Source organism: Pleurodeles waltl, chromosome 12, assembly GCF_031143425.1.
Source record: "Pleurodeles waltl isolate 20211129_DDA chromosome 12, aPleWal1.hap1.20221129, whole genome shotgun sequence".
Taxonomy (NCBI): Eukaryota; Metazoa; Chordata; class Amphibia; order Caudata; family Salamandridae; genus Pleurodeles; species Pleurodeles waltl.
This window is the reverse complement of record NC_090451.1, coordinates 41,488,815-41,516,712: the sequence shown is the minus strand read 5'-3', so window position 1 is coordinate 41,516,712 and position 27,898 is coordinate 41,488,815. Positions and strand designations below refer to the sequence as shown.

Here is a 27,898-nt window from a genome sequence, read left to right as displayed (position 1 = left end):
GAAACATCCCAGATTTCAGTGTAGTCATTATGGAACTGTGGAGTTCATAATTGACAGACTCCCAGATCAAATACTCTTTATGGCTACCCTGCACTTACAATGTCTAAGGCTTGGCTTAGACACTGTAGGGGCATAGTGCTCATGCAACTATGCCCTCACCTGTGGTATAGTGCACCCTGCCTTAGGGCTGCAAGACCTGCTAGAGGGGTGACTTACATATGCCACAGGCCGTGGGTTGAGGGCATGGCACCCTGAGGGGAGTGCCATGTCGACTTAGTAATTTTCTCCCCATCAGCATACACAAGCTGTGAGGCAGTGTACATGTGCTGAGTGAGGGATCTCCTGGGTAGCATAATACATGCTGCAGCCCTTAGAGACCATTTCTGGCCACAGGGCCCGTGGTACCAGGGGTACCAGTTACAAGGGACTTATCTGTGTGCCAGGGTTGTGCCAATTGTGGGACCAAAGGTACAGTTTAGGGAAAGAACGCTGGCGCTGGGGCCTGGTTAGTAGGGTCCCAGCACACTTTCAATCATAGCTGGCATCAACAAAAGGCAAAAACTTAAGGGGTAACCATGCCAAGGGAGCCATTTCCCTACATGTAGTGCACTGGGCCCTTCTGTCTAGGCCCCAGTACATGTCTTCGGACTGTTAAAAACTGTATGTGCAATTGGCTAATTCCTGAATGGCTTAGTTAACGTACTTATAGGACACTAGTATATGGTACTCCAGGTACTCAGGGCTAGTAAGGTAAGTGTCACCAGTGGACTGCAGCACTTGTTGTGCAACCACTATTATGACAAAGTGAAAACATGGCTTTAAGTCTGCCACTGTAGCATTGTCATGCAGCTTCTAAACTGGCTAGTTGACATGTCAAATTAACCCCCATTTACCATGTCCAAACCTTTCTTTTTAATATCTATAAGCCGTTCCTAAAAAAGGCCTTATGAGCCCGTAAGGCAGGGTGCTGATATTAACAAGAAGGACATGTCAAATTTATCCCTCACATGCCCTGACAGTAGAAACTCATAAGTATCATATTCATTGTAGTAAAGCCTGTAGGCCCAAAGGTTAGCATGAAGGTTCACTAGCCATATAGGACCCACTGATTTTGGTACTTTAAGGTATCAAAATTGCTGTGTTCAACCTGACTCATTGCTGAAGCTGGATTTAAAATTACTTGCAGGGTAAAGGTGCGTTTAGAAAGTCATCACTTTGTTGCCCAAACCACTGGTAGCCCTTTCTGGCCATCTGCAGCTTTTGTTGCCACAGACAACAGCCTGCCTCCTGCTAGAATGTGTGACATGCTCCCAGGAGTCCTCTCTTCCCACAAACACAAATATGGCATAAAAATGGCACCCCGACACACAGCCCTCAAATCACTACTGGGCTGGAAAGAAGACAGAAGATGGACCCCTCTGCTGTTCCCTGGACCTAGCAAAGAGAGAATGCATCAAAAACTAGACTGCGTCTGCTGAGAGAAAAGGACACACAAAGAGGACTGTCCCTGCTGTGCCAACCTGTCAAAAACAGCTCCACTTGTGCCAGAACAGAAGACATGACTCTAGGGGCTAGATGGCTAGCTTTCGAAAAAACTTTAGGACTACAAAAGCTAAGGAGGTCTTGTAGGAATGTGCCCTTTTCTGTCAAGGTTACTCCAATTTTTTTGTTTTTGTTTGATCACTATGTTGTAGAAGCTGGTGAAGCACGGGGGAGATCTCTGGTTCCGAGTTGCCCATTCCCCATATTTTTCTGATTTCGTGACATACAGCATGATATGTCAGGAACTGTCCCGGATTTATCTCCGTGAGGGCCTGGAGGGCCTCGAACGTCATTAATTTACCGTCTTCATAGCAATCCCCTAAGCAATGGGTTGACCAGTGCCACTTTGGGGGGCTTTGTCGACAGCCAATTTAAAAGGGGAGTCCCGTTCCGCCGAGGCTCTAGGCTCGTAGGTTCCGCTTGCTCTGGTCTGAGGATCCAATAATGGACCCAATGAAGTTGTGCGGCTGCGTAGTATTTTTCAAAATTCGGAGTTCCTAGGCCACCGTTATCCAGCGGGCGTTGTAGTGTGGATAGCGCCACTCGCGCTCTGCCACCTCCCCAAATGAGCTGCAGCAATGCTGTGTTTAGATTGCTGAAGAAGCTTTTGGGAATGATTATCGGCAGGGCCGCAAAGTAATATAAAAGCCTAGGTAGAATCAACATATTAGCAATCGCCACCTTGCCGGGTGGCGAGAGAGGGAGCTTGTTCCAGAATTGTAGGGAGCCTTTTATAGATGTTAGCGCCTTCCCCAGGTTCCCATCTCTTAAGTCTTAGGTGGCATGGTATATGTTTATCCCTAGGTATTTAAATGTTGTAGGGCACCACTTAAGGTGTCCTACCTCTGGGGGATCATGATTGTTGGGATCCCTTTTTACCAGGGGAAAGACACACGATTTCTCCCAGTTTACCACAAGGCCAGACAGGCCTCCGAATTCAGCCAATAAAGATATTACGGGTGGGATAGCTGCACAACCGTTCCTGATATATATCAAAGCATCATCTGCATATAGTGAAATCGTGTGATGTAACCCATTTCTAATAATTCCCCATTCGTGCTCCATGAGGCGAACTTTTGCCGCTAACGGTTCCATTGCTATGGCAAACAGTAGCGGGGATAAGGGGCATCCCTAAAAATCGGGAAACTATCAGAAATCACCCCGCCTGATTTCACCCTCGCGCTCGGGTTAGAGTACAATGTCCGAACCCAGCGGATGTAATTAGGGCCTATTCCCATACGGGCCATCGTGGCCAACAGAAAGTCCCACTCGAGCGTATCAAAGGCCTTTTCTATGTCTAATGAGAGCACCATTTCCTCCTGTGCATTCTTGGGGGTATCTCCTATTATGCCCAGCAATCTTCGAATATTTAGGAAGGTGTTACGCTTGGGGATGAAGCCACTTTGATCTGCATGTATCAATAAGTGCATGAGGGGGGCTAACCTGTTGGCCAATATTTTGCCTAATATTTTGCAGTCTGTATTTAACAGCGATAGTGGTCTATAAGATTTCACATCCGTGTGGTCTCGACCCTGTTTAGGGAGTACCACTATCATAGCTTCCCTTTGAGATATGGGTAAGCTTTCTTTAGTCCATGCCTCCTGGAACACTCCTAGCAGATGGGATTTCAGGCTGGGTAAATAGGCTTTGTAATACTCCGAAGGGAGGCCATCCGCGCCGGGCGCTTTGTTCCTGGGCAGCTGTGCAAGGGCTAATTCTATTTCTGCTGTTGTTATAGGGGTTTCAATTCCATCTCTATCTGTTTGTGGTAGTTGGGGTAGGAAGGAGTCCGCCAGAAAGGCCTCTAGTTGTGTAGCTGTGCACGAAGTACGTTTAGTGTATAGGTTAGAGTAGTAATTCCTAAACGCCTCGTTTTATTTCTGCTTGTGTAGTAGCCATCTCTTGCGCGCCCACCCGGATGGCCCCTATCGGAGCCTGCTGTCTATCCTCGCGGAGTAGCCACCCTAGCATTCTGCTTGATCTATCTCCTTCCGTTTGCAACCTGGTTAAGTAATATTTATAGTCGTGGCAGCGGAGCCTGCTATCTGCCTCATTATATTTTAAGCGCTTTTCTTTAAGGACAGTGCTGGTAATTTCCCCCCGTGCTACCGCTTTTTCTGCAATCCTCAGCTCCTTCTCGAGTTTGCTAATTTCCGTCTGTAAGGAGCGTCTCACTCCCCACGTAGTGGACATACATACTCCACGGGCCACTACCTTGTGGGCATCCCATTCTATCGCCCGGTTTGTTGCAGACATAGCGTTTGTTTCCCAATATTGGCCTATAGATTTCCCCAATGTTGCAGCGAATGCTTGATCTTGTAGAGCCTCCGTCTGGAATCTCCAAGTGGGAATCACCTGACGTGCCCTGCCCCAGTTCAGGGTTGCCCGCAGGGGCGCATGGTCCGAGACGGTCTTTGCCAAGTATTCGGATTCAGTGATCAGCGCCCCTATTTCGCGGGTGCCCCATATTATGTAAATTCTAGTGTGGGTGTTGTGTGGGACCGAATAAAATGAATATTCTTTTTGCTCTGGATGGTCTAACCGCCATATATCATATAGGCCCATAACATTTGCCCATTCTTGCAGGGGACTTACGAGCTTCCTGTTAGTTGATGCGCTCTGGTGGGCGCTAGTTCGGTCTAATGCTGCTACTGGGGTGCTGTTAAAATCACCTCCCCAGATGGCTAGGGGCATGGGGTGGGTCAGCAACGTTGGGGTGAGAGTGGTAAGAAAGCCTGTGATGCCACTATTGGGGGCGTATACCCCGACCACAGCCATTTGTCTACCATCTAATCTGCCCTCCATTACTGCGTACCTCCCTCCCTGGTCTATCTTGTGTGTTGACATGAGGAATGGAACTCCCGCTGCTATCCAAATCAGCACCCCTCTCGCAAAGGTCGAATATGTTGTGCCTATCAACTGGCCCCCCCACTTCGCGCGCATGTCTCGTAAATCCCCCTCTAGCATATGTGTCTCTTGCAAAATAGCAATATGCACTCCTAGTCTCTCAAGTCGAGCATGCACTCTAGCCCGTTTGCTCGGCGTCCCAAGGCCCCTGACATTCCATGTTAATATAATATACTGGTTCCCCATGTTGCTTCTAGAAGACATCTTGTAGGGTGCAGGGGGTATGTTACTGTATTGGGGGCCTGGGTTTTAATATTGGCCCACCTGGTCTCTGCCTTTCTGCTGCTAATATTTAGATATAGCGGGTGCAGGTCCATCTTTAGTGCATTAAGTAATTCCGATCTCTGCATTTCTACTAAACCCCACCCCCCTAGTTAAACCCCCTATACTACTTACAACTACAGTGAAACTACAAAACTTAAAAATGTGTAACATAACTTTTATCCAGTTGGATTTGCTTAGTGGGATTCTCATATCTTGCAGATGTGGCTCTTGTAAGGGGCTCACATCATGCCGCAGACTGAGTCTGCCAATATCTTCAGGCGCCCCCCCTTGGCATATTTCCGTTCCCTCTGGCCCCACCCACCCGCCACATGCCACCTGTTTGTGCCCTAAACCACTTAGCTTAGTATTTATATTAAAGATGTATATTGTTGGAAGCACTCTATCCCCACAACTCGGCAGTGTCGTGGAGTCTCTGTAAGTTTTCCAGTTGCAATCGCCATCCCTAATGTTCACTCTGGGCCTGAGCCAATAATTTATAGTTCATCGGCAGATCTCGGGGTGACCTTCGGCCCACCTAGTTCTCCTGTTACAGTGGATGCGGAGCTGGCTGTGTCTGAGTCCAGTTCGAGCTCCACAAGCCCGTCGGGAGTTATACTGCTGCTTTGCATGTGTAGCGGCGTCTCTTTAAGCACTTTTGCTCTTTCCTCTGCTGCTTGCCAGTCATTGGGCTGGCCTCTGGTGCGCCGTTTGGATCGCTTCCCTGCAGTGGATCTCCCCGTTTCTCGTCCTCCTCTGCGTCTTCCCGGGGGTATGCAAGGCCCTTGGCATGGAGCCATGTCCAGGCGTCCTCGGTGCTGGTGAATATATGGGTACGGTCCTCCATCACTACTCTTAACTTGGCTGGGAAGAGCAGGGCATATTTTATGTTCTGTTGTCGTAAGCGTTGCTTGATTTTAACAAAAGAATTACGCTGATTCTGCACCTCTTGCGTGAAGTCTGGGTAGGCATTGATGTTCGAGTCTTCATACTTGAACGGGCCCTTATTGCGGAATTGTTGCAATCTTGCGTCTCGATCTCTGTAGTTTAAGAACCTGGCAATCAATGGTCTGGGGGACTGGCCGGGGGCTGGAGGCCTGCCCGGGACTCTGTAAGCACTTTCAACTGAGAAAAACTTGGATGGAGCCCCATTTAACACCTCTTTAATTAGCCACTGCTCTAGGGAAATTTCTGATTCCGGTTGACACATACTTTCCGGAAAGCCCAGAAATCTCACGTTATTTCGGCGCGCCCTGCTCTCCATTTCCTCGGATCTTCTCCAGAGTATCTTCAGCTCTTCATCCATGCGCTGAATTTGTTTTTGGTTCCCTTGCGCTATTGGAGTTAGTTCCGCTATTTCAGCTTCAGTTGTTTTTACTTTTTCGGCTAGGCTACGATGATCCACTCGTAGGAGATTCAGGTCTTGCGCGACTGCATCAATTCTGCCCTCTAGTGATGACTTAGTGTCCAGTATTGCCTGCAATACTTTCTCCAACTGAGCAGAATGCGCTAGAAGTGTGTTTTCCAGAGATTGTAGGGATGGGCCAAATTGTTGATCTGTAGGCGTTATCGCTTGGGTAGTTCGATCTGGGTTCTTGGTTGACTTGGCTCTACCGGCCATTTTGGCTGTTATGAGATTGCCTACCAATCTGCAGAGACTTCGCACTGGTGGGCTTGCAGTTAGGCAGCAAAGCAAAGGAGCATCCAGTCCTAGTTTGGTTTATTATGGCCTGTGTGTTCAGTGACAAATACTGCAGTCGTTGATGGATTCAATGGTCTAACTATATGTTCCCGTGGATCTGTCCACCGGGCTCGTTGAAATGCGTAGAGGATGCAATCATTAGAGGAGAACACTTGCTTCTTCTTGTGTGGCGGCAGGGCTTGGTGCCAGAGGTTTCCCACAGATAAAGGGGAGAATTGCTGGACGGTCGGGTGAGGCACCGAGGCGCGGGAGAGATCACGGGTTGAGGCGCTTGCGGGGTGCTGCGAATATGCCTTGTGCAGCTAGGAACATTTGCGGCAGGGACCCACCGCTAGGAAGTCCAGGGCAGGCCACGCATCCACAGTCCAGCCCAGCCATCCATTCTCCGTTTGTTGAATAAGCTGTGCTCCCAGGAGCACGCAATCTGCATCTATCTTGCCCAGTTGCGAGGGTGGAGCGGTGGAGTGAAGGGGGGGGGGGGGGGGGGGGGGGGGGGGGCGCTTGCCGTTCTCAAGGTTTACCTCCTCCGTGTAATTTTGGTGCTCCCCTCCTCGTAGGCGCCCTCCTCACCTTATTCTTTAATTTTTCTTTTTGTTTTTAAATTAAAATATTTCTGAACCTGGAATCCCCGCTGCCTGCTGGGCCGCCGCCGCCTCGCGTCTGCCTCACCGGGCCTCCTCACTGCTCCTCCGCCGCTTTCATCCCTGCCGGCCGCCGATGTCTAAAATGGCGCCCCAGCTCCTCGGGTCGGTGTCCCGGGGCGCCCAGCAGGACAAACTGCACGGTCCTCCTCCAGACGCGCCTCCCCTGCTCTCCCAGTCGCGGGCAGGCGGGGAGGTAGGAGGCGGCCGCGCCCGGCGAGAGCGCGACCGGGGCTGAAGCCGCAGCTCCCCCCGCCCCGCGCTGGACCCGACGCAGACCGACGAGTCCCAGTCTCGCCTCGTACGTGGTCCCCCCCCACCCCCCAACCATCTTAGTGGACCCTGCAGGAAAATCCCTGTAGACTGCAGCATCCGCAGCATCCTTAGAGCATCTTAGGTATCCTTCATCCCTTGCATCAGGACCACTCTCCACAGCAATCCATTGTAACACGGATAAAGTGCCTGGAAGTGCTGGAGAACTGCTTCTTCTATAAAGGTAACTGTTTCTGAGGACCTTGCAGGTCCCCCTGACTAGCTACTTCAGGAGTTGTTCGCCCCAAGTACTTCTACTCGACTGCATTGACACTTGCCAAAGTTTTCTTTGAAAAAGTTTCTGAGTCAAATTTCTTGAATTTGCCCATGGCTTGTTCGTGTTTGAGTGAAATGCTTTGATTTCGAATTACTTGTCATTTCTATATCTGAGGGACCCTCCAGTGGATCTTTTTCATTATGGTGTCTAACTTCTTGCAAAAATAGTCTATTTTTATAAATTTGTGTTGGATTTTTCGAAAGCCATCGTGATTGCTCCTTCAATTGTTTTGGTGCTGTTTAAATGCTTTACATTTGTTCCTCTGTCTAAGCCTTGCTGCTCAGTGCCACAGCTACCCAGGGTTGAGCTGAGGGGTTGACAGATGAAACCTAAGTGTTTTAAAGGGGTGGGTAAGTGTATTATGCAGTGAGGTTGCACAACCACACCATATTCTACACTCTACTTCTTCTCGGAAAACATGTGCAAGGATGCCCACGCAATAGCCTGACAGATATCCAGGACAGGAGCTCCATGAGTTAATTCATTAAACAGAGCTTTGGCTCTAATGGAATGAGCCTGCAAGCCCTTAGAGGGTTGTTTCCTAGCCAACGTGTAGCAGATCTTAATGCAGAGTGCATTCCATCTGGAAATGGTCTTTTTCTGCACTGCCTTCCCTTTTTTTGTTCCACTGAACCCTGCAAAGAGTTGATCATGCACTTGACATTCTTTGGTGCAATCGATATAGAATGCCAGTGCCCTTTTATGGTCCAGACAAGGAGTCTCCCTTCTTCCTTAGAGGGATGAGGTGGAGCAAAAAAGTTGGCAGTATGCTGTTTTGGTTGAAAAAGTGGCACACATTTTTGCACAAAAGAGGCAAGGGTCGGAGAACCAGTTTGTCTGGGAAGAAGCTGGTGTATGGAGGTTGAACAGGAACAGCCTGGAGCTCGCTGACTCTCCTGACTGATGTGATGGCCACCAGAAGACTGCCTTGATTGTCAAAAGTCTAAGAGGGCAGCTATGCATGAGTTGAAAGGGAGACCACATAAAATAAGTTAAAACCAAATAAAAATTCCACTGGGCATATCAAAAGGTATGGGAGGAAACATGCTGGAAGGCCTTTCAGAAAACATGTCACCATGGTGACTGAATCAGGGAGGGTTGGCCTGGCAACCACAAAAGTGAAGAGATGGCCCTTAGCTGTGCCTGGCCAGGGTCTTGCCATGCTAAGGACAAAACAAAAACCACCTCTGATAGGGGTGCAGAAAGTGGATTAATGTGTTTCTCGGTGCATCAAGCCACAAAAATGTCCCTTAGATGGAAAGCAGGAAATCTTTTAATGCCAAGGGAATCACCCTCAACTCCAAAAGGATTATGTGAAGCTGGGTGTCCACCATAGGTCAGAGGCCTCTGATCTTCACTTTTTCTAGATGGTAGCCCCAGCTCTGATTCAATGCATCGGCCACCACTGTCAGCTCTGGGTGAGGAAGGTAAAAGGATCTGCCACTGACCCAATCCTGGTCGGTTAACCACTACTGCAGATCTTTCACAGTGTCCTTCAAAATCCGGACCAGGTCAGAGTGTTTCACCTGGTGCTGCGCCCACTGGGACCTCAGATACCACTGCAGAGTCCGCATTTGCCATCAAGGATTCTTCACCAGCAGGATGCAGGCGGCCATCAGACCCAGCAGTCTCAAAGTCAGTCTCTTCAAAATCCAGGTTGTCCCCTAAGAAGCCAGTGGGTTTTAAACTTTGTGAACAAGTGTTAGCATCTTGAGTTTGTCCTTCCTCAGGAAGGCATTGAGAGGACACAGATCTAGAATCAGGAGGAGGCCTCTGTCCTTCTTTGGCACCAGTGTAGCGAGGATAGCAACAATGACCTACTTCTGATGCTGGCATCCTCTTGCTGGCTCCTTTGGCCAAAAGAGCCTGCACTTCCTGCAGCAACAAGGAGAGGTGGTCCTCTGTCAGCCATGTAGGAAAGTGACATCTTTCTGGCATAGTTACCCCCCACTTTCTGCCTGACGCCAATGTGTTTGGACTGTAGTTCACTTGGAGCCTGATAACCAGGACCCCAGTTGCTATGCTCTCCCACCTAAATGTAGATACTGGTAACTTCTTACACCCACAATTGGCATACTCGTGCATCCATGTAAGCTCTTAGTACACGGTACCTAGGTACCCTGGGCACTGGTACACCAAGGGTCCCCTATGGGCTGCAGCATGTATTATGCCACCCATGGGAGCCCATGTAACCTGTGATTTTAGGCCTGCCATTGCAACCTTCGTGAAATGGTGCATGCAACCTGACGACTGCACTTAGACATTACAAGTCACCTCTCTGGTAGGCCCTTCATCCCAAGGGAGGGTGCATAAGATATGTAGGGGACACTGGCCAACATGAGTGGTTGAGCTACATAATGGCTTCTCCGGACCTAGGCATGTTTGGCATCCAAAATGTTGGAATCATGCAACTACACCGAATCCAGTGTTAGTTGCATGATACCATGCACTCTGGGGGTTCCTTAGACGATCCCCTAGTTCTGCCTGTGCAGCCTTTCGGGGTCTAGCTGCCAGCCCACACTGCTGTTGACTCCAGGCACTGTTCTGCCCTCCTGCTGGCGAGCCAGGCTCAGGCCAGAGAAGCAGAACAAAGGATTTCCTGCAAGGGAGAGGTGGGAGAGCTGGGACCACCTCTCCCTGTGTATTAGGAGTCTAAGGGCTGAGGTGGGGTGGCCTCTGAGAGCCACCAGACTGCCTTGAAGGGAACATTTGGTGCCCTCCTTGTATAATTTGGTTTGCAACAGTTCAGGATCCCCTGGTTCCCACTCTGGTGCAAAACTACACAAAGGACAGGGGAGTGACCATCACCCCCTTTCCAGCTCCTCCCCTAGGGAGGTGCAGAGAGCTCTGCCCGGTGGCCACTTGATTCTGCTATCTTGGAAATAAGATGTGCAGAGGCCCATTGGAACATTTGACAGGTTAGGCCAGGTAGATGATGTCCCTGACCCCCTGTGATAGGTGGGTCAATGTAGAGAGTGACAAACCTCCTCTTAGGGTACTAAGGGGCTCCCTCGTGGGTGGGTCCTCAGATTCTTCAAGCAAGGCTCTCTGAGGAACTTTCTGCAAGACATCTTCAGATCCTGGCCTCTGGAACCGCTGCTGGTCTACGTTGGAACCGAACAAGTCTGCTTCTGGTGTGAAGGCTCCCATTGCAAAATTGTTTCCATGGATCCTGCAACATCCAAGGCTGTGCATCCTCCATTGTCAAAGGGGCTCTGTTTGCACCTGGAAGCACAAAGGAATCTCCCTTGGAGTGAAGGAGTTACTCCCCTGCAACCGCAGGCACCTCAAGACGTCGACTGGCTATTGGGGTCTGCTGTCCATGGACATCTGAAGATCCTGCAACACAGGTGGTAAGTCTGTGACCTCCTCTGGGTCCCGCTTATCTTCAAGCCAAGTTGGGAGACTGTGGGCCCCTGCTCCTGCCACTGGATTGAAACCCCTATGCACTGCAATTGATGCACTTGCTAAGGCTTGTTGACTCTTCCTTAGGGAGACATTCAGGCTCCAAGAAGCCCTGGCCTCCAGCACTTTGCAAAGAAGATCAGCCCCTGTCACGCAACTCCTGCGACCTGGGACGTTTGTCTTGTTGGGCTGGTAAGGCCTCCTTGTGACTCCATGCATCCAGCACCTGTGGGTCACTCATGGGGGCTCCATCGACTTCTGCTGGCCTTCCGGTGTGCTGAGGGCCAGGCCTGACTCACCCTCCAAAGTAGAGTCTCCTGGACCTCGCTGGTCCCCACAACTTTGCAAACTCTTCTTCAGCCCCCTGTTTGCGTCTGCCAATGCTTGTTGGTGACCTGGATGGTCACTGACATTCCTGCAATCCAGCAACCGTCGAGGGAGCTTTTAGGCGACTCCTGGAATTTCATGCAGCTCCTGGACCCTGCAGTTGGACTTTTTTCACCGACTTGCAGGAACTTCACCTTCAGGAGTGTGGGCATTGCCACCTGCACCATCTGGGCACTTCCAAGGGTGCTGGACTCTGTCCCCTTCCTTTGCAGGTCCTCCACGTCCCGAATTCGTCCCAGGGTTCCACCAGCCTGGTCCACGGGTCATGACAATAGCTGGACAATCCGAGGCATTAACTGACTTCAGAGAGAGTCCCTTCTCCCCTCTGTATCCGGGTCCCTGCTCTAGGTACTCCTGTCTTCTGAGTGTCCTGGGGTGGGGGCACTCTCCATCCATCCTCTGGTCTGCTGATTTCCTCGAGGTTCACTGGGACTGGTCCTGAATTCCACAATCTCCATCCACTTCTCTCTGTGTTAGCCTATGGGACAACTGGGACAACTACCTTGCACCTGGTTGCTGGGGACACTCACTGTACTTACCTCTGGTGTTCCTAACTGCCCCCAGCCAACTACCACACCTTGGTTGGGGTCCCTATTTCATATTCCATTTTTTAGTATATGGCTTGGCCCCCCCCCAGGGTCCTGTGTATCTTAATGATATTTCTGCTGATTATTTTGTGTCTAAATTGTGTGTATATATCTCCAAAGGGAGATATACCGATGCTAGTTTAGTAGTATTGCTAAAATAAAGTATCCTTTATTTTTGCAACACTTGTGTGGTTCTTTCTTGTAAGTGAGTTATTGTCTGACTACTGTCGTACTGCAAGTGCTTTACATTCTTCCTGATTAAGCTTTAGCTGCTCGCCTCCGCTACATCTAGAGAGCTTCTGCTATCTGGAAACCTATTCACTATCCCGAAGGATTGCCTGGACTCAGTATAGGGTGCCACACCATAGGTGTACACCACAAACTGGGCCAGCCTCCTACAGGCAGAACAGAGGGCAGCGGCATAGACAGCAGGGTTTTCACAAGTAGAAGGGCATAACCCCACCAGACAATTTGGAGCACTCCGTCCGGAGTACAGCTTGCCACTGGGCAGGTGGTGGCTGATCCTGCCTCCAAAAGGATGCCCGTGTTGTAGCATGAGTGTACTAAAGAGGTCTGGGGGATGCAGTTGGCTGGGGGAGGGTGTTCTGAGAGGATGGGTGATCTATGGCTTTGGTTCCCACAAAAATGCTGGGAAGACTGTTGGCCATGGTGCCTTTGCTGGAAAGGATGCGGCTAGTAGCCCCTTCTGTAGCCATGGAAGCAGCAAAAAGAAGAAAGAGGTGGGGGTATGGTGACAAGCCCCAACGAGCAGATGGTGACCCTACAGTCCTTGAAGCGCTCAAGCTCTGAATCGTCCCTGTGGCTAAACAGGTGAGTACCATCGAAGGGCATGTCAGAAAAGTCAGATGACCTCAGCCAGAGTCGGCTGTTGAATGCCACTGATAACGCAATGGCCCCGCCAAGCGAGTCTGTCATTTAGCATCTGATGGCAAACTTTGCTGAGCCCCTCCCATCGGCAATAGCCTGGTTCAGAATGGCTCAGGCCTTCTCCAAGACCAGATGCAACACTAGCGCAATCGAGTGCTATACAATGTGGCTATACTGGCCCAAGAGCCATGCAGTTTCACTGACCGCAGTGCGAGGCTGGCAGACGAGAAAACCCTCTTTCCGAGGGTATGCAACCTGTCCGGTGGAGTGGTAGGGCATGCACTAGGGTTCACTTTGGATGCTCAGGCCTGCAGCACCAGGCTCTCAGGGGTGGGGTATTGGGTGAGGAAAGCTGGGTCCCCGGGAGTGGGGCGATGGTGGAGTGTCATCGTCCTTAGTATGGGGTACCCGTGCAGGGTGTGGCCCAAGCCCCGAGCAAGACATCATAATGGGCTTCATCAAAGGCCAGTAGGGGTTCTGTGTGGGATACCCCTGGCTGAAGTCCTTCCACCAAGACATTGACCTTCACTTCTAAGGTGGGCAGCTGGAGGTCAAAGACCTCATCTGCACTCCTCACTATCATAGCAATCGAAGCATCTTCGTCTGTACCCACACTTGGACGGGAGAACAAGCCAGTGTCTGGTGCTCTGTCCAGGCCACTGAAATCCTCCAGCTCCTCATTACAGTGGTTGTCATTCAACTGGGCTAATGGGCCTTCATGGGGATCAAGGTAGCTCTAAGGATCCTCAGATCCGCACCTGACAAAATCTCCTCGGGCATCTCATGAAAAGGAGGCACCACTTGTGACCTGGGGATTCATTTGGGTCTGGTCAATGCTTGTGTTGAATGACGCGCTCTGGGCAAAGGGGTTCAGAATGACTATGGGCTTGGCACAGCTGAAAAGTGTCAGTGGCGCCACTCCAAGTGCCACAGGCTGAACCCCAGCGAAGGTTGATTTGTTACCAGAGTCTGTCTGGTTCTGGGAATGGATCCAAGGGCCCAACTGGTGCTGGAGGTTCAGACTGTGCACATCCCAAACACATGGAGACCGAAGGCACTTTTGAGGTGTCTGTACGTCCAAATGTGAGGTGCACGTCCTCATATAATTCGCTAGACAAAGAGCGGACACAGGCTCCACAGGTGTCATGTGCGGGAACGGGGCTTTGACTTATAGGGTCATTCCTGTACCTCATTCATGGACTTGGACTGGTGTGGTCAGGTCGAAGAGTGTTTCAACTTAGATTTCTTTGTGCTTGTGGGACTTACGGAATTACAATTTTGACGCCGTCTGACAGGAATGCTTCCAAGAGCAGAAATGGGACCTTCCACGCAACGGGGACCTGGAGCAATGCGGAGACTTCCAATGTCAGGCCGCTAGGAGCTTCATCTCCTGCTCCTGTATCAGCTTCAGATTCATGGTGCGGGAGTTACGGTTCATCTCCAGGCACTACATACAAACCAGATGGGGGGTGGTCACAGACATTTGCATGTGACAGGTCCCAGAGTCTTCAAAACCGAATGGCTTCTTAGGGGAATCCCTAGCACACTGGAAGGAGAATGCTCAAAAAAGTTGGCGAAAATGGCAAAAAAGTTGTCAAAAATTGACCTGGATTGCTCTTCTGGATCTGCACTGTTAGCGTGGAAAGGATGGAACTGACGTCGTATACAGATCGGTGCCTATATAGGCTTCCCGCTCATCACATCCGTCGCTGACAACGCCTACACAGGGCTGTTCCATAACAAACTATTATTCTGACTAGCCACAAGAAACCTATTGTTGAGGGTAGACCCTGAAAAACTGGACCATATATGAACAACAGCAGACAGACCTGGCCAGAGCTGAATGTTTTGCTGATTACTATTGGATCTTGTATGCTTGTCGCTGTCACCCCCAGGCAGTCTCAACCAGCCCTATATTATCCAACATCCCTCACTCCTCCCTCTACCGCTTTTAACAACTTGACACCCCACTTGCACTCGAGGAGACTGAAGATGCCTTAACAAGTTAAATGCTGTCAAGACGACCCGGCCCGGATGGGTACCCAAACAAACACTACCGGAAATGTTGTAAGCTACCTATACTCCAGCTACTGGATCTGTATCTAGAGGCGGAGTTCACAGGTACATTTCCCAAAGGACAAGACTTAGCAAATAGAGTAGTCATTCACATAACTGGACGCCCACCAGATCGATGCACTTCCTACTGTCACATTCCACTACTCAACACTGAACTCTATTCGCTAAAGCCCTGGCTTGGCAACTTATCCGGGTAATCGCTGATTTGATTCACCATGCCCAATGTAGCTTTATGTCCGGCCTTAACACCAGACACTGCATTAGGCACCTCCACCTTGCTCGCAGAACAGAAATCACAGGCGTTCACGCACTGTTTCACAGCAACTTCAAAAAAGCATTCCACTCCCTTGAGTGGTCTTTTCTACAGGCAGTGCTCGCATGCAGGGGCTTTGGGCCCAGATTCCTCAAGTATGCCAGCCTCCTCTACTCTTCCCTGAAAGCACAGGTACAGATTAATGGAACATTATTGAAGCCCTTTCCAATCTGCCGAAGCACCAGGCAAAGCTGTCCACAATCACCATTGCTTTCTGCTTTGGCAGTTGAACCACTGACCCGCCTTATGCAGCTGAAACTAGTCCACAAGTGAGGAGGACCGAATCTCCTTATACGTGGACAATGTCCTGGCTGTGTCAGGGTCTACGATAATGAGGCTCCTCTAACTATACAAGTAGGAGTTGGGTCTTTACGCCATTTGGACCTGGCCAAAGGAAGCATTAAGCTGATAACAGAACTATGTTTTAAGCTGAAAAAAATGACCAACAGTAAAATACTCTGTAATGGGCCACCACTAACATGGTTTGTCATTTATATACAAACTGTGAGTATGAGTCAAAAGGGAAGTGCCTCCAAATACTCTTCCAAACATCCACCCACCCCCACTTCTAATAATCACAATGTTGGTACCTTTACCTGTTAGTAAGGTCCGCCTAATCAGGGCAGTAGGTTTAGCATCATGTATTTCATTACACTTTTAAAACCGTAACATAACTTAACTGCTAAGTTTAAATAAGTCTAGACATATTTAAACATTGCCAATTTAATGGAACATTTGTGAAAAATTCAGAGGGGGGGGGGGGGGGGCGGCAGATTATTTTTTTTCACTGGGGAGTGCATGGCAGTAAAACATTTAAAGACCACTGCCATAGACCTTCCGGAGTAAAATCCTAGAGGCGAGGCTCCTCCAAAGACCATTAGGAAAGGAGGGAATTTCCAAGATTTACAAAGTACTGTTTTACAACTCCACCACCACGTTAAACACAGTGAAGAACAAATGGGAACAATGGATTTGACAACGTAGATTGGAGAGAGGCCTAGACGGACCCTCGTATTATAGCAATTCCTGCCTGCCTCAGGTTCATCCAACCAAACTATCTACATATCACCTACCTGTAGAGAGCTGGTACTTTATAAGATATATCAAAACGAGATATATCGTGCAAAGAGTCCAGAGGTTCCCTCACCAGTGGACAGGGATTGCTATGCAATCCCAAAGTGCTCTATTAGGAGGTAGTGTGGGCGAGCAGCCTTCGGCTCAACACAGTTAATAAATGAGACACATGAAATCAAGGATAGCCACACAAATTTACAAAAATAACAAATATTTATATATATATATATATATTTTAGCATCAGATTTTGTTTGTTTAGTGTTAGAAATGGGGTTTCTGGTTGGCTGGGGTTTGCACCTAAGTCAGGCAGAACCCACCATTAAAGTCAAGGCGAGGGAGTTACACACCCAAGATAACCCCTGCTAACCCCTTTAGTAACTTGGCACGAGCATTCAGGCTTATCCCAGAGGCAATGTGTAAAGCATTTGCACAACACATGTGACACAATAAATATACCACAAAGAAACACTACAACTAGTTTCATAAAAATCAACTGTATTACATAAGATACTATTACACCAACACAACATGTATCAGTAATACCCTGCTACACAAGCAGTTGTAAGAACATTACACAGGTTACTAGTACTTTGCGGAAGCAAGCAGTAGTCAGGTAAACACACAGGCTAATGGGATTCTGCAACAGAAGCAGTCGTAAGGTTATCATTATCACCAAAAAATGCACATAGCAGGAAACACTCCCAGGTTGCATATATCGTATAAAACATTACCAGGAAAACATTGTTGGAATATTCCTATAAGGCATATGTCACAGAACATTCACCACCCGCTCCCATGTCTGCCCTGCAATCCTGAAAGAGATAAGTTATCCCAACAAGGTGATTTGATGCATCTGCACCGCTATTCGAGAGTAGGTGGTAATCCCTCTCCATGAAAACAAAGTAGCTTGACGGGGGGTCTCCGATGAATATTTTTCCCCGCTCAGGTGGTAGTCATAGGAGGTCGAGGCTCTTACTTTGACTGATGGGCCCCCAGGAGCAGGGGCAGGCTCATATGGGTAACACAGGCTTAGGGAGACCTCTCTGGGTTCCCGCGTCCAAAGTGGGGCAAGGCCGTAATGACCGTCGCAGGCCCCCCTACTAGGGGGAATGCAGTGCCTGTCAACTCCTCCCACACGAAGGGGACACGACTAGGCAGATGCCCGGCTGCTGCCCTCCACAATCCGTGACTTCCCGATCTCCTACTCGGATAGTTACGGTAAGCGCGCTAAGCCTCCTGTCTTGGGGAAACGAAACCCAGCTGTCCCGCACTATGGAGGAAATCAAAGACAGCAAATCAGGTACACTACAGTGAAGTACGAGGCCAATCTCCTGGACTTTGGGTAAGTGCTGGGCAAGGGTCAGGGCCATACCAACAGATCACACTGGGCAGCACTGTGGTGGCGGAGTGCAGAGGTGTAGTATAGCGTTGGTTGCCCAATGTTACTCTATGAGGATCAGTATGGTCAAAAAGATGCTGCAGGTGAGGACTGGGGGTCCAGGTGGGGAGAACAACCAAGTGCATTCCAATCTTTTGATGTCCGAGGATGTGGGGACACCTTCAGTCTGCTTCTCCACGAGTCAGGAGCGACGGGTGCAGAGGTGTCCTGAGTCTTCAGGTTTTCTCCACCAGGGCACTTGCAGTTAAGGGGGCCTGTGTGTAGATGCTGCAGGCATCTGAGGGTGCTCAGTGGTCAAGTATGGGGTGGACTTAATCTCTGGAAGGCTGGAGAACCACGCTAGCACCGCTGGTCCACTTCAACTCGAGCTGTGCAGCACAGGTGCAACGGTGCTTCCAGGCATTGGGTATTTTTTGTGGTCCTGATTACTCACAGGTTGTCTAGGGGCCCCTGCAGATTCAGGGAAGCAGCTTTGCTGCTCCACAGGCGTTCCTAAGTCTTTTTAGAAGGCAGACAGTCCCTCCCAGCACAGCAGCTGCAGGATGAGACGACTTTGGCGCAGTTTGGCGGGACCAGCAGACAGGCCGGCAGGTCTGAGTTCAGGTGCTTCTTCCTTTCCTTTCATGGCTCTTCAGTGTACTTATTTGTAGGTCAGCAGGACTCCAATTTTTCTGGTGCCAGAGTCTCCCCTAAATACTGAATTTAGGGGTGTTTCGTGGAGCATAGGGTAGTAGCCAATGGGCTACTTACTCCTGGGGTTGCTACACCCCCTATATAACCACTTCCCCTGTCCCACAGGTCCTAAAGCTACCAACACCAAGCTGGCAGATTATTAAAAGTTGTGTCCACTTCAGGCAGCGCACCTTAAGGGTGAGACTGACCTGAGGGGTGGACATACTTCCCTGAATATTACATTTCCCACCTATCCAAGTGCCAAATGAGCACTGGAGCAGGGGAGGTTGGCATCTTCCTTGTGAGGAAAGCTATCTCTGCATACCAAGATTTGCAGGTCATTCTGTTGGGTGTGGTGTAGAACACCTCTCCCAGAGCAGGCTTTGTGGTCGACAACCTGAGAACAAAGGTCCACACCCTAGGAGGTCAGACTCTTGCCTGATGGTGGCAGGCTGGCTTAAACTAGTCAGTTCACACAAGGGTAGTGGGTAGGGGTTCAGGGGGAACCTTTAAGGTGCCCTCTGAGTGCATGTCATAATAAAATCAATACTGGCATCAGTATAGGTTTATTAAGATTAGGAATTTGATACCAAATACCCATAGGTTTCAGTGAAGCCATTATGTAGCTGGGTAACTAGTGTTGACCAGTGCCCAGTAAAAACCTGAAGATGGCTTCCCTGTTCACTTGCAATGTCTGAGCAATTGAACTAGACATCACATATATGCTCATGCAGATATGTGCTCACATCAGATATAATGCACCCTGCCTTAGGGCTCGAAGGCCTGCTGTAGGGGTGACTTTCATATATTTAGATGCAGTGACTAGGGCATGGCACAAAATGTGTGTGGCATGTCAAGTTTTCACGCATGGCTTGCACCATGACACGCAGTCTGTGATGGCAGGATGTGTGCAGCTAAAAGGAGGGGGCCCTTAGGGTGGCACAAAACAGGCTGAAGGCCTTAGGGACCCCCTCTATTGCTCAGGCCCTAGGTATTAGGGGTACCATTTACTAGGGACTTACGGTTGTACTAGAATGTGTGCCAACTGCGTAAAATTAGACCTTTTACTTTGTTTTAGGGAAAGAGCACTGACACTGGAGACCAGTTTAGCAGGAACCCAGTGAACCTCAGTCAAAAAATCTCAGTAACAGACAGCAGAATTTGAGGGGTGACCATGACCAAAAGGGGCACTTTCCTACAACCCCCAGCATCTCTAAATAGTCCTCAGCCATGGACTGGTGTGCTAAAATAAAGGAACTGATCTACAGGGCCAGAGGCTGCTCATGAAAACATGACAAAACCAGGGACAATGGTGGAGTTTTTCTGGCATAATGAGTGGTCACCACTCTTGAAGTGAGAGGGCTGGAGAAGTTACAGGTGGCTGGGTCTGAGGTGAGTGGCATTCCTAACGTCAAGTGACAGAATTCTATGAATTAATGTGTTGTGGCGTGTCTTTAAACTTAATAAAGTTGGGTATTGAAAAAACATTTTAAAAACAGAACGATGTTCACAAAAAGTCATGTAATCTTTTACTGTTGTGTATACTACGATTACAATAATGTGGATCTAATCAACAATGTGGAAATAACTTCTAAATAAATATGTTGGCTAAAAGTGCATTGAACTATTGCTAAAAGTGCTCTGAATGCTTGTCTATGCCGTGAACTGAAATATTTGGAGAATTAAGCCCCCCTGCACTCATCTGCAAACAAATTAACAAACAATCAGATTGTGGTGATCACAATGGGAAAACTTTGCAGGCACAAAATTAGAGTAAAGGGAAATCAATTAACACCTTAAATTTTGACCTTTGTGATGTTTGCTGGCACCGCACCTAATCTTCAGCGCCTGTTCTGTCCAGTGGGATATAATGGTACATATGGAACATATGGAACTGAGGGGGCCGGGACTAAAGATTAAGGTATATAAACAACAAGAACATCAACAAATGTGGCTGTGTATACGTGGTGCGCACTTCCAACCATGAGCTATCATGAATGATCAAAGTACGTGACGCAGCAAGTCTTTTTTGGAAAAGAAGAGTGCTCCAGTGGTAAAGCACCCAGCCACAGGGTGTGAGGATAGTTTCCTACGAAAGGTCACAGTCCATATACAGGAAGAAGAAAACCACGGCACTTCTCAGATTTATGATGAAAGTCCTTTATTCCTTAGTTCTGTATCAGGGAAGTACATGCCCTGATCCAATAGAATACATTCGGCAACTGAATTGGAAGCCAATAACAATTTCCATAGTTGAGAGAAAACAGCCGACACGTGTTTCGTCACCCTTGACTTTTTCAAGGCTTACAATGTAGAAGTGAAGTTCATATTGAAAAACTTCAAATATTTTCGAAGATGTGTAACCAATAAAAAATAAGTTTAAGGCATGGGTCATGCGGAAAAACAGAGACCATAGTAAGTCTCATACCGGCCTCCCGGCTAGTGTGTTCACGAACGGCGTCGCATCAAAAGGTTAAAAGATTAAGGTATTTTGTTTTGGGTAAACTATGCGTTTGATCCTCCCCACATGTGCAAATATACTTTAGATGGCAAAAACATAAAATCACATACCGTCTGGGAACTGCGGCTGAAGTGAGGACTTTGATTTCAAATTAAATGCACGTATCAGGGTTTTCAACCTTCTCCCCTTTGCAGGGCGCCTTTGTCGAGGCCTTTGTCTTTGAGTGGAACCTTTATCGCTGGGAAGCGACTCTTGAGCCAGAAGCACTTTAGGTTCGGTCTGGGTCCCTATGGTTGATCTCTGAATGTGTTTCTTCTTCGAGACTGCAATGTTTCTGGCAAGTTTTTTTTTCACTGCGGCAATCTTCCTTGCAAGGATCATGGCTCTCACTGACTCATTTGAGAGATCAAGACCAGACTTTAAGTATTTTCGCAGTTCTGACCGCTTTGACCTGTAATATGTATAACCCACAAGAAAATTAACATTTTAAAATGTGAAATACAAAAACAACATGAACATGCATTAGTAATGAATTTGCAATCTGGAACTATTAAGTTACACAGTGTTGTTTCCTTTACAGTCACTCCAGTATTCAGAATGCTTTCTCCTATTTACAGTGAGTGCGACTGCCACCTGGTACCGCTCTGTGGAGGGGTAGAAACGGTTTCTCAAAATTGTTAAAACCGAGGTTGTGACTCAATTTGAACAACATGTGCACACCACATGCAGCACCAAAAGGGCAATAAAGAATGTACTTAACCAGAAGGAAAATGTTACTTACCCAGTAGACATCTGTTCGTGGCATGTAGTGCTGTAGATTATCATGCTTTGCATAATCCTGACAACTAGTGTTGGGTTCGGAATGCTGCAACTTGTTTTACTTTGAGAAGCATTTAAGTCACGGGATCGAGTAGCTCCTCCTTCTCGGTTATACCGCACATGGGCATCAAGTCCTTTGTTAGATAGTTTTCCCGCAGGCGGGTGAGAGATGGAGTATACAAGAAACTTAGAAAGAACATGTCCATGTGAGTGAAAGTGTCTATGTACAACTATATACAAGTATAAAGTAACTGGAACAGTCGCAGACTTCCGAAGGTGGAGGGAGGTCATAAGTGAATCTACAACACTACATGCTTTGCATAGACTGTAAACCAGTCCCTCCTAGAAACACGGGGGCTAGCCTGCGGGAGTTAAAGTTGTCTGAAAAAGTGTTTTTAGTACAGTCTGTCCTACATCACTTTGTTAATGCAATTGTACATCTACACAATAGTGCTTTGTGAATCTATGTGGTGTAGATAAGGTAGCTGCTTTACAAATGTCAACTAAGGAAATGTTTCCTAAAATGCCATAGTGGTACCCTTTTTCCTAGTGGAATGCGCTCTAGGAGTAAGTGGCAATTGTCTTTTTGCCTTAGCATAACAGATCTATTACAATCCACCTAGTAATGCTATTTTTTAAAAATCGCATTCCCTTGATGTGGTACTGAAAAAGAAAAGCAGTTTAGTTTTTCTAAATTCCTTAGTTCTGTCAATGTAATACATGAGCGCTCATTTAACATCTAAGTTGTGGAGTGATCTTTCTGCCACCGAGTCAGGTTGTGGAAAGAAAACCGGTAACTCAATGGTTTGACTAATGTGGAACTGTGAGACCACCTTTGGTAGGAACCTCGGGTTTGTACAAAGGACCACCATGTCTTTGAGTACTTGAAAGAAGGGTTCTTTTAATAAGGCCTGGAGTTCACTAACACGTCGAAGTGATGAAATAGTGAATAAAAAAAAGCCACTGTAGGAAGTTGGCTCTGTATGTGCTATTTCAAAGTAAGGAATAGCATGCACAGAGTCCAAGGGTTCCCCTTAGAGGTAAAATAGTGGTAAAAATAGATAATACTAATGCTCTATTTTGTGGTAGTGTGGTCGAGCAGTAGGCTTATCCAAGGAGTAGTGTTAAGCATTTGTTGTACATACACATAGGCAATAAATGAGGTACACACACTCAGAGACAAATCCAGCCAATAGGTTTTTGTATAGAAAAATATCTTTTCTTAGTTTATTTTAAGAACCACAGGTTCAAATTCTACATGTAATATCTCATTCGAAAGGTATTGCAGGTAAGTACTTTAGGAACTTCAAATCATCAAAATTGCACGTATGCTTTTCAAGTTATTCACAAATAGCTGTTTTAAAAGTGGGCACTTAGTGCAATTTTCACAGTTCCTAGGGGAGGTAAGTATTTGTTAGGTTAACCAGGTAAGTAAGACACTTACAGGGCTTAGTTCTTGGTCCAAGGTAGCCCACCGTTGGGGGTTCAGAGCAACCCCAAAGTCACCACACCAGCAGCTCAGGGCCGGTCAGGTGCAGAGTTCAAAGTGGTGCCCAAAACACATAGGCTAGAATGGAGAGAAGGGGGTGCCCCGGTTCCGGTCTGCTTGCAGGTAAGTACCCGCGTCTTCGGAGGGCAGACCAGGGGGGTTTTGTAGGGCACCGGGGGGGACACAAGCCCACACAGAAATTTCACCCTCAGCAGCGCGGGGGCGGCCGGGTGCAGTGTAGAAACAAGCGTCGGGTTTGTAATGGAAGTCAATGGGAGATCTAGGGATCTCTTCAGCGCTGCAGGCAGGCAAGGGGGGGGGGTTCCTCGGGGAAACCTCCACTTGGTCAAGGGAGAGGGACTCCTGGGGGTCACTCCTCCAGTGAAAGTCCGGTCCTTCAGGTCCTGGGGGCTGCGGGTGCAGGGTCTCTCCCAGGCGTCGGGACTTAGGATTCAAAGAGTCGCGGTCAGGGGAAGCCTCGGGATTCCCTCTGCAGGCGGCGCTGTGGGGGCTCAGGGGGGACAGGTTTTTGTACTCACAGTCTTAGAGTAGTCCTGGGGTCCCTCCTGAGGTGTTGGATCGCCACCAGCCGAGTCGGGGTCGCCGGGTGCAGTGTTGCAAGTCTCACGCTTCTTGCGGGGAGCTTGCAGGGTTCTTTAAAGCTGCTGGAAACAAAGTTGCAGCTTTTCTTGGAGCAGGTCCGCTGTCCTCGGGAGTTTCTTGTCTTTTCGAAGCCGGGGCAGTCCTCAGAGGATGTCGAGGTCGCTGGTCCCTTTGGAAGGCGTCGCTGGAGCAGGATCTTTGGAAGGCAGGAGACAGGCCGGTGAGTTTCTGGAGCCAAGGCAGTTGTCGTCTTCTGGTCTTCCTCTGCAGGGGTTTTCAGCTAGGCAGTCCTTCTTCTTGTAGTTGCAGGAATCTGATTTTCTAGGGTTCAGGGTAGCCCTTAAATACTAAATTTAAGGGCGTGTTTAGGTCTGGGGGGTTAGTAGCCAATGGCTACTAGCCCTGAGGGTGGGTACACCCTCTTTGTGCCTCCTCCCAAGGGGAGGGGGTCACAATCCTAACCCTATTGGGGGAATCCTCCATCTGCAAGATGGAGGATTTCTAAAAGTTAGAGTCACCTCAGCTCAGGACACCTTAGGGGCTGTCCTGACTGGCCAGTGACTCCTCCTTGTTGCTTTCTTTGTTCCCTCCAGCCTTGCCGCCAAAAGTGGGGGCCGTGGCCGGAGGGGGCGGGCAACTCCACTAAGCTGGAGTGCCCTGCTGGGCTGTGACAAAGGGGTGAGCCTTTGAGGCTCACCGCCAGGTGTCACAGCTCCTGCCTGGGGGAGGTGTTAGCATCTCCACCCAGTGCAGGCTTTGTTACTGGCCTCAGAGTGACAAAGGCACTCTCCCCATGGGGCCAGCAACATGTCTCTGGTGTGGCAGGCTGCTGGAACTAGTCAGCCTACACAGACAGTCGGTTAAGTTTCAGGGGGCACCTCTAAGGTGCCCTCTGTGGTGTATTTTACAATAAAATGTACACTGGCATCAGTGTGCATTTATTGTGCTGAGAAGTTTGATACCAAACTTCCCAGTTTTCAGTGTAGCCATTATGGTGCTGTGGAGTTCGTGTTTGACAAACTCCCAGACCATATACTCTTATGGCTACCCTGCACTTACAATGTCTAAGGTTTTGTTTAGACACTGTAGGGGTACCATGCTCATGCACTGGTACCCTCACCTATGGTATAGTGCACCCTGCCTTAGGGCTGTAAGGCCTGCTAGAGGGGTGTCTTACCTATACTGCATAGGCAGTGAGAGGCTGGCATGGCACCCTGAGGGGAGTGCCATGTCGACTTACTCGTTTTGTCCTCACTAGCACACACAAGCTGGCAAGCAGTGTGTCTGTGCTGAGTGAGAGGTCTCCAGGGTGGCATAAGACATGCTGCAGCCCTTAGAGACCTTCCTTGGCATCAGGGCCCTTGGTACTAGAAGTACCAGTTACAAGGGACTTATCTGGATGCCAGGGTCTGCCAATTGTGGATACAAAAGTACAGGTTAGGGAAAGAACACTGGTGTTGGGGCCTGGTTAGCAGGCCTCAGCACACTTTCAATTGTAAACATAGCATCAGCAAAGGCAAAAAGTCAGGGGGCAACCATGCCAAGGAGGCATTTCCTTACAGCCACTTTCCAAGAAAGGAACACAATTGGACAGGAGTGAAGCAGCTCAAAAGAAGGCCCCACAAGCCGGGTGAGCACAAATTAAGATTCCAGGATGGTACGGAGGGCAGCCTGGGTGGTATTACTCTTTTAAGGACTCCCATGAAGGCTTTGATAACTGGGATTTTGAACAAAGAAGTATGCTGCCTGTTTTGTAAATACGCAGAAATGGCTGCGAGGTGTAACTGGATTGACGTGTAAGCCAGGTTTGCTTTTTGCAGGTGAAGCAAATAGTAGACAATTTCTTGTACAGACAGTATTAAGGGATCAATTTGTTTGAATTGACAGTAGCAGACAAAACGCTTCCATTTTGCCTCACAACAGGCCCTAGTTGTAGGTCTACGAGCCTGTTTTAAAATGTCCATTCATTCGGAAAGTAATTGTAGGTAACCAAACTCTATGACTTCAGGAGCCATATTGCAAGGTTGAGTGATCTGGGGTCTGGATGTTTGATCTGACCGAGGTGTGTGATAAGATCCAGCCTGATGGGGAGCTTCTCGTGAGTTTGTCTTAGTTTGTGCACCAGAAATGGAATGAGGAGGAGAAGTGGAAAAGCGTAAGCAAATATCCCTGACCAGTCGATCCACCAGGAACTGCCCTTGGAGAGAGGGTGTGGGTACCTGGATGCAAAACTTGGGAATTTTGAGATTTCTCTGGTGGTGAATAGGTCTATTTGAGGGAATCCCCACTTTTGGAAGTATATTTGGAGGACTATCGGTGGAGTCCTCATTCGTGTACTTATTGATGCATCCTGCTGAGGTCTGCAATATTCATGTTGGTTCCAGGGAGATGCTCTGCCAGTAGATGAATGTAGTGATGGTCAGCCCATTTCCATATTGCTTGTGCAAGTTGCGACAGCTGGAGTGATCCTATCCCCCTGTCTTTGCAGATAATACATTGCAGTCATGTTGTCTGTACAGACTAAGACAATCTTGTGCAATAGGTGAAGAAGAAAAGCTTTCAGGCCTAGAAACACTGCCTTTCGCTCCAGAATATTGATGTGCATGGACTGGTGACTGGGGTCACACTGCCTTTCACAGTGAGGTTCTGGAGATGTGAACCCCAACCTGTCAGAGATGCATCCGAGGTCAAAATCGTATGAGGAACAGGGTTTGAAAAGGCCGCTGTTTGAATAGGTTTTTGGAATTCCTCCATAGCAGAGAGAGGTAAGTCAGGCGGTCTAACAACACTAGATCTTGAAAGTGACCCTGTGACTGAGACCACTGACGGGAGAGACATTGTTGTAGAGGACTCGTGTGGAGCCTGGCATGAGGTACAATGGCAATACAGGATGCCATCATACCTAAAAGGCGCATTACTGTCCTGACTGTGTAAGTGTGATGTAAAGAAATGGCTCCCTGTTGCAGTTACCCTCCACTTTTTGCCTGATACTGATGCTGACTTGACTGAGAAGTGTGCTGGGACCCTGCTAACCAGGCCCCAGCACCAGTGTTCTTTCACCTAAAATGTACCATTGTTTCACAATTGGCACACCCCAGGTAAGTCCCTTGTAACTGGTACCCCTGGTACCAAGGGCCCTGATGCCAGGGAAGGTCTCTTAGGGCTGTAGCATGTCTTATGCCACCCTAGGGACCCCTCACTCAGCACAGACACACTGCTTGCCAGCTTGTGTGTGCTGGTGGGGAGAAAATGAATAAGTCGACATGGCACTCCCCTCAGGGTGCCATGCCAACCTCACACTGCCTGTGGCATAGGTAAGTCACCCCTCTAGCAGGCCTTACAGCCCTAAGGCAGGGTGCACTATACCACAGGTGAGGGCATAGGTGCATGAGCACTATGCCCCTACAGTGTCTAAGCAAAACCTTAGACATTGTAAGTGCAGGGTAGCCATAAGAGTATATGGTCTGGGAGTCTGTCAAAAACGAACTCCACAGCTCCATAATGGCTACACTGAATACTGGGAAGTTTAGTATCAAACTTCTCAGAATAATAAACCCACACTGATGCCAGTGTTGGATTTATTAAAAAATGCACACAGAGTGCATCTTAGAGATGCCCCCTGTATTTTACCCATTTGTTCAGTGCAGGACTGACTGGTCTGTGCCAGCCTGCTGCTGAGAGACGAGTTTCTGACCCCATGTGGTGAGGGCCTTTGTGCTCTCTGAGGACAGAAACAAAAGCCTGCTCTGGGTGGAGGTGCTTCACACCTCCCCCCTGCAGGAACTGTAACACCTAGCAGTGAGCTTCAAAGGCTCAGGCTTCGTGTTACAATGCCCCAGGGCACTCCAGCTAGTGGAGATGCCTGCCCCCTGGACACAGACCCCACTTTTGGCGGCAAGTCCAGGAGAGATAATGAGAAAAACAAGGAGGAGTCACTGGCCAGTCAGGATAGCCCCTAAGGTGTCCTGAGCTGAGGTAACTCTGACTTTTAGAAATCCTCCATCTTGCAGATGGAGGATTCCCCCAATAGGATTAGGGATGTGCCCCCCTCCCCTCAGGGAGGAGGTACAAAGAGGGTGTAG

The 27,898-nt window shown here is 48.7% G+C and overlaps 1 protein-coding gene across 2 annotated transcripts in view; it reads right to left on the bottom strand.

Annotated features, from left to right (window-relative positions):
- The window catches only part of LOC138267477 (uncharacterized), a 229,616-nt gene that overhangs the window by 113,115 nt on the left and 88,603 nt on the right, over positions 1 to 27,898 (bottom strand). For both annotated transcript variants that reach the window (XM_069216446.1, XM_069216445.1), the window contains exon 8: positions 21,016 to 21,356. In XM_069216446.1, the coding sequence (XP_069072547.1) occupies positions 21,016 to 21,356 (341 nt within the window). The remainder of the gene's footprint in view (positions 1 to 21,015; positions 21,357 to 27,898) is intronic.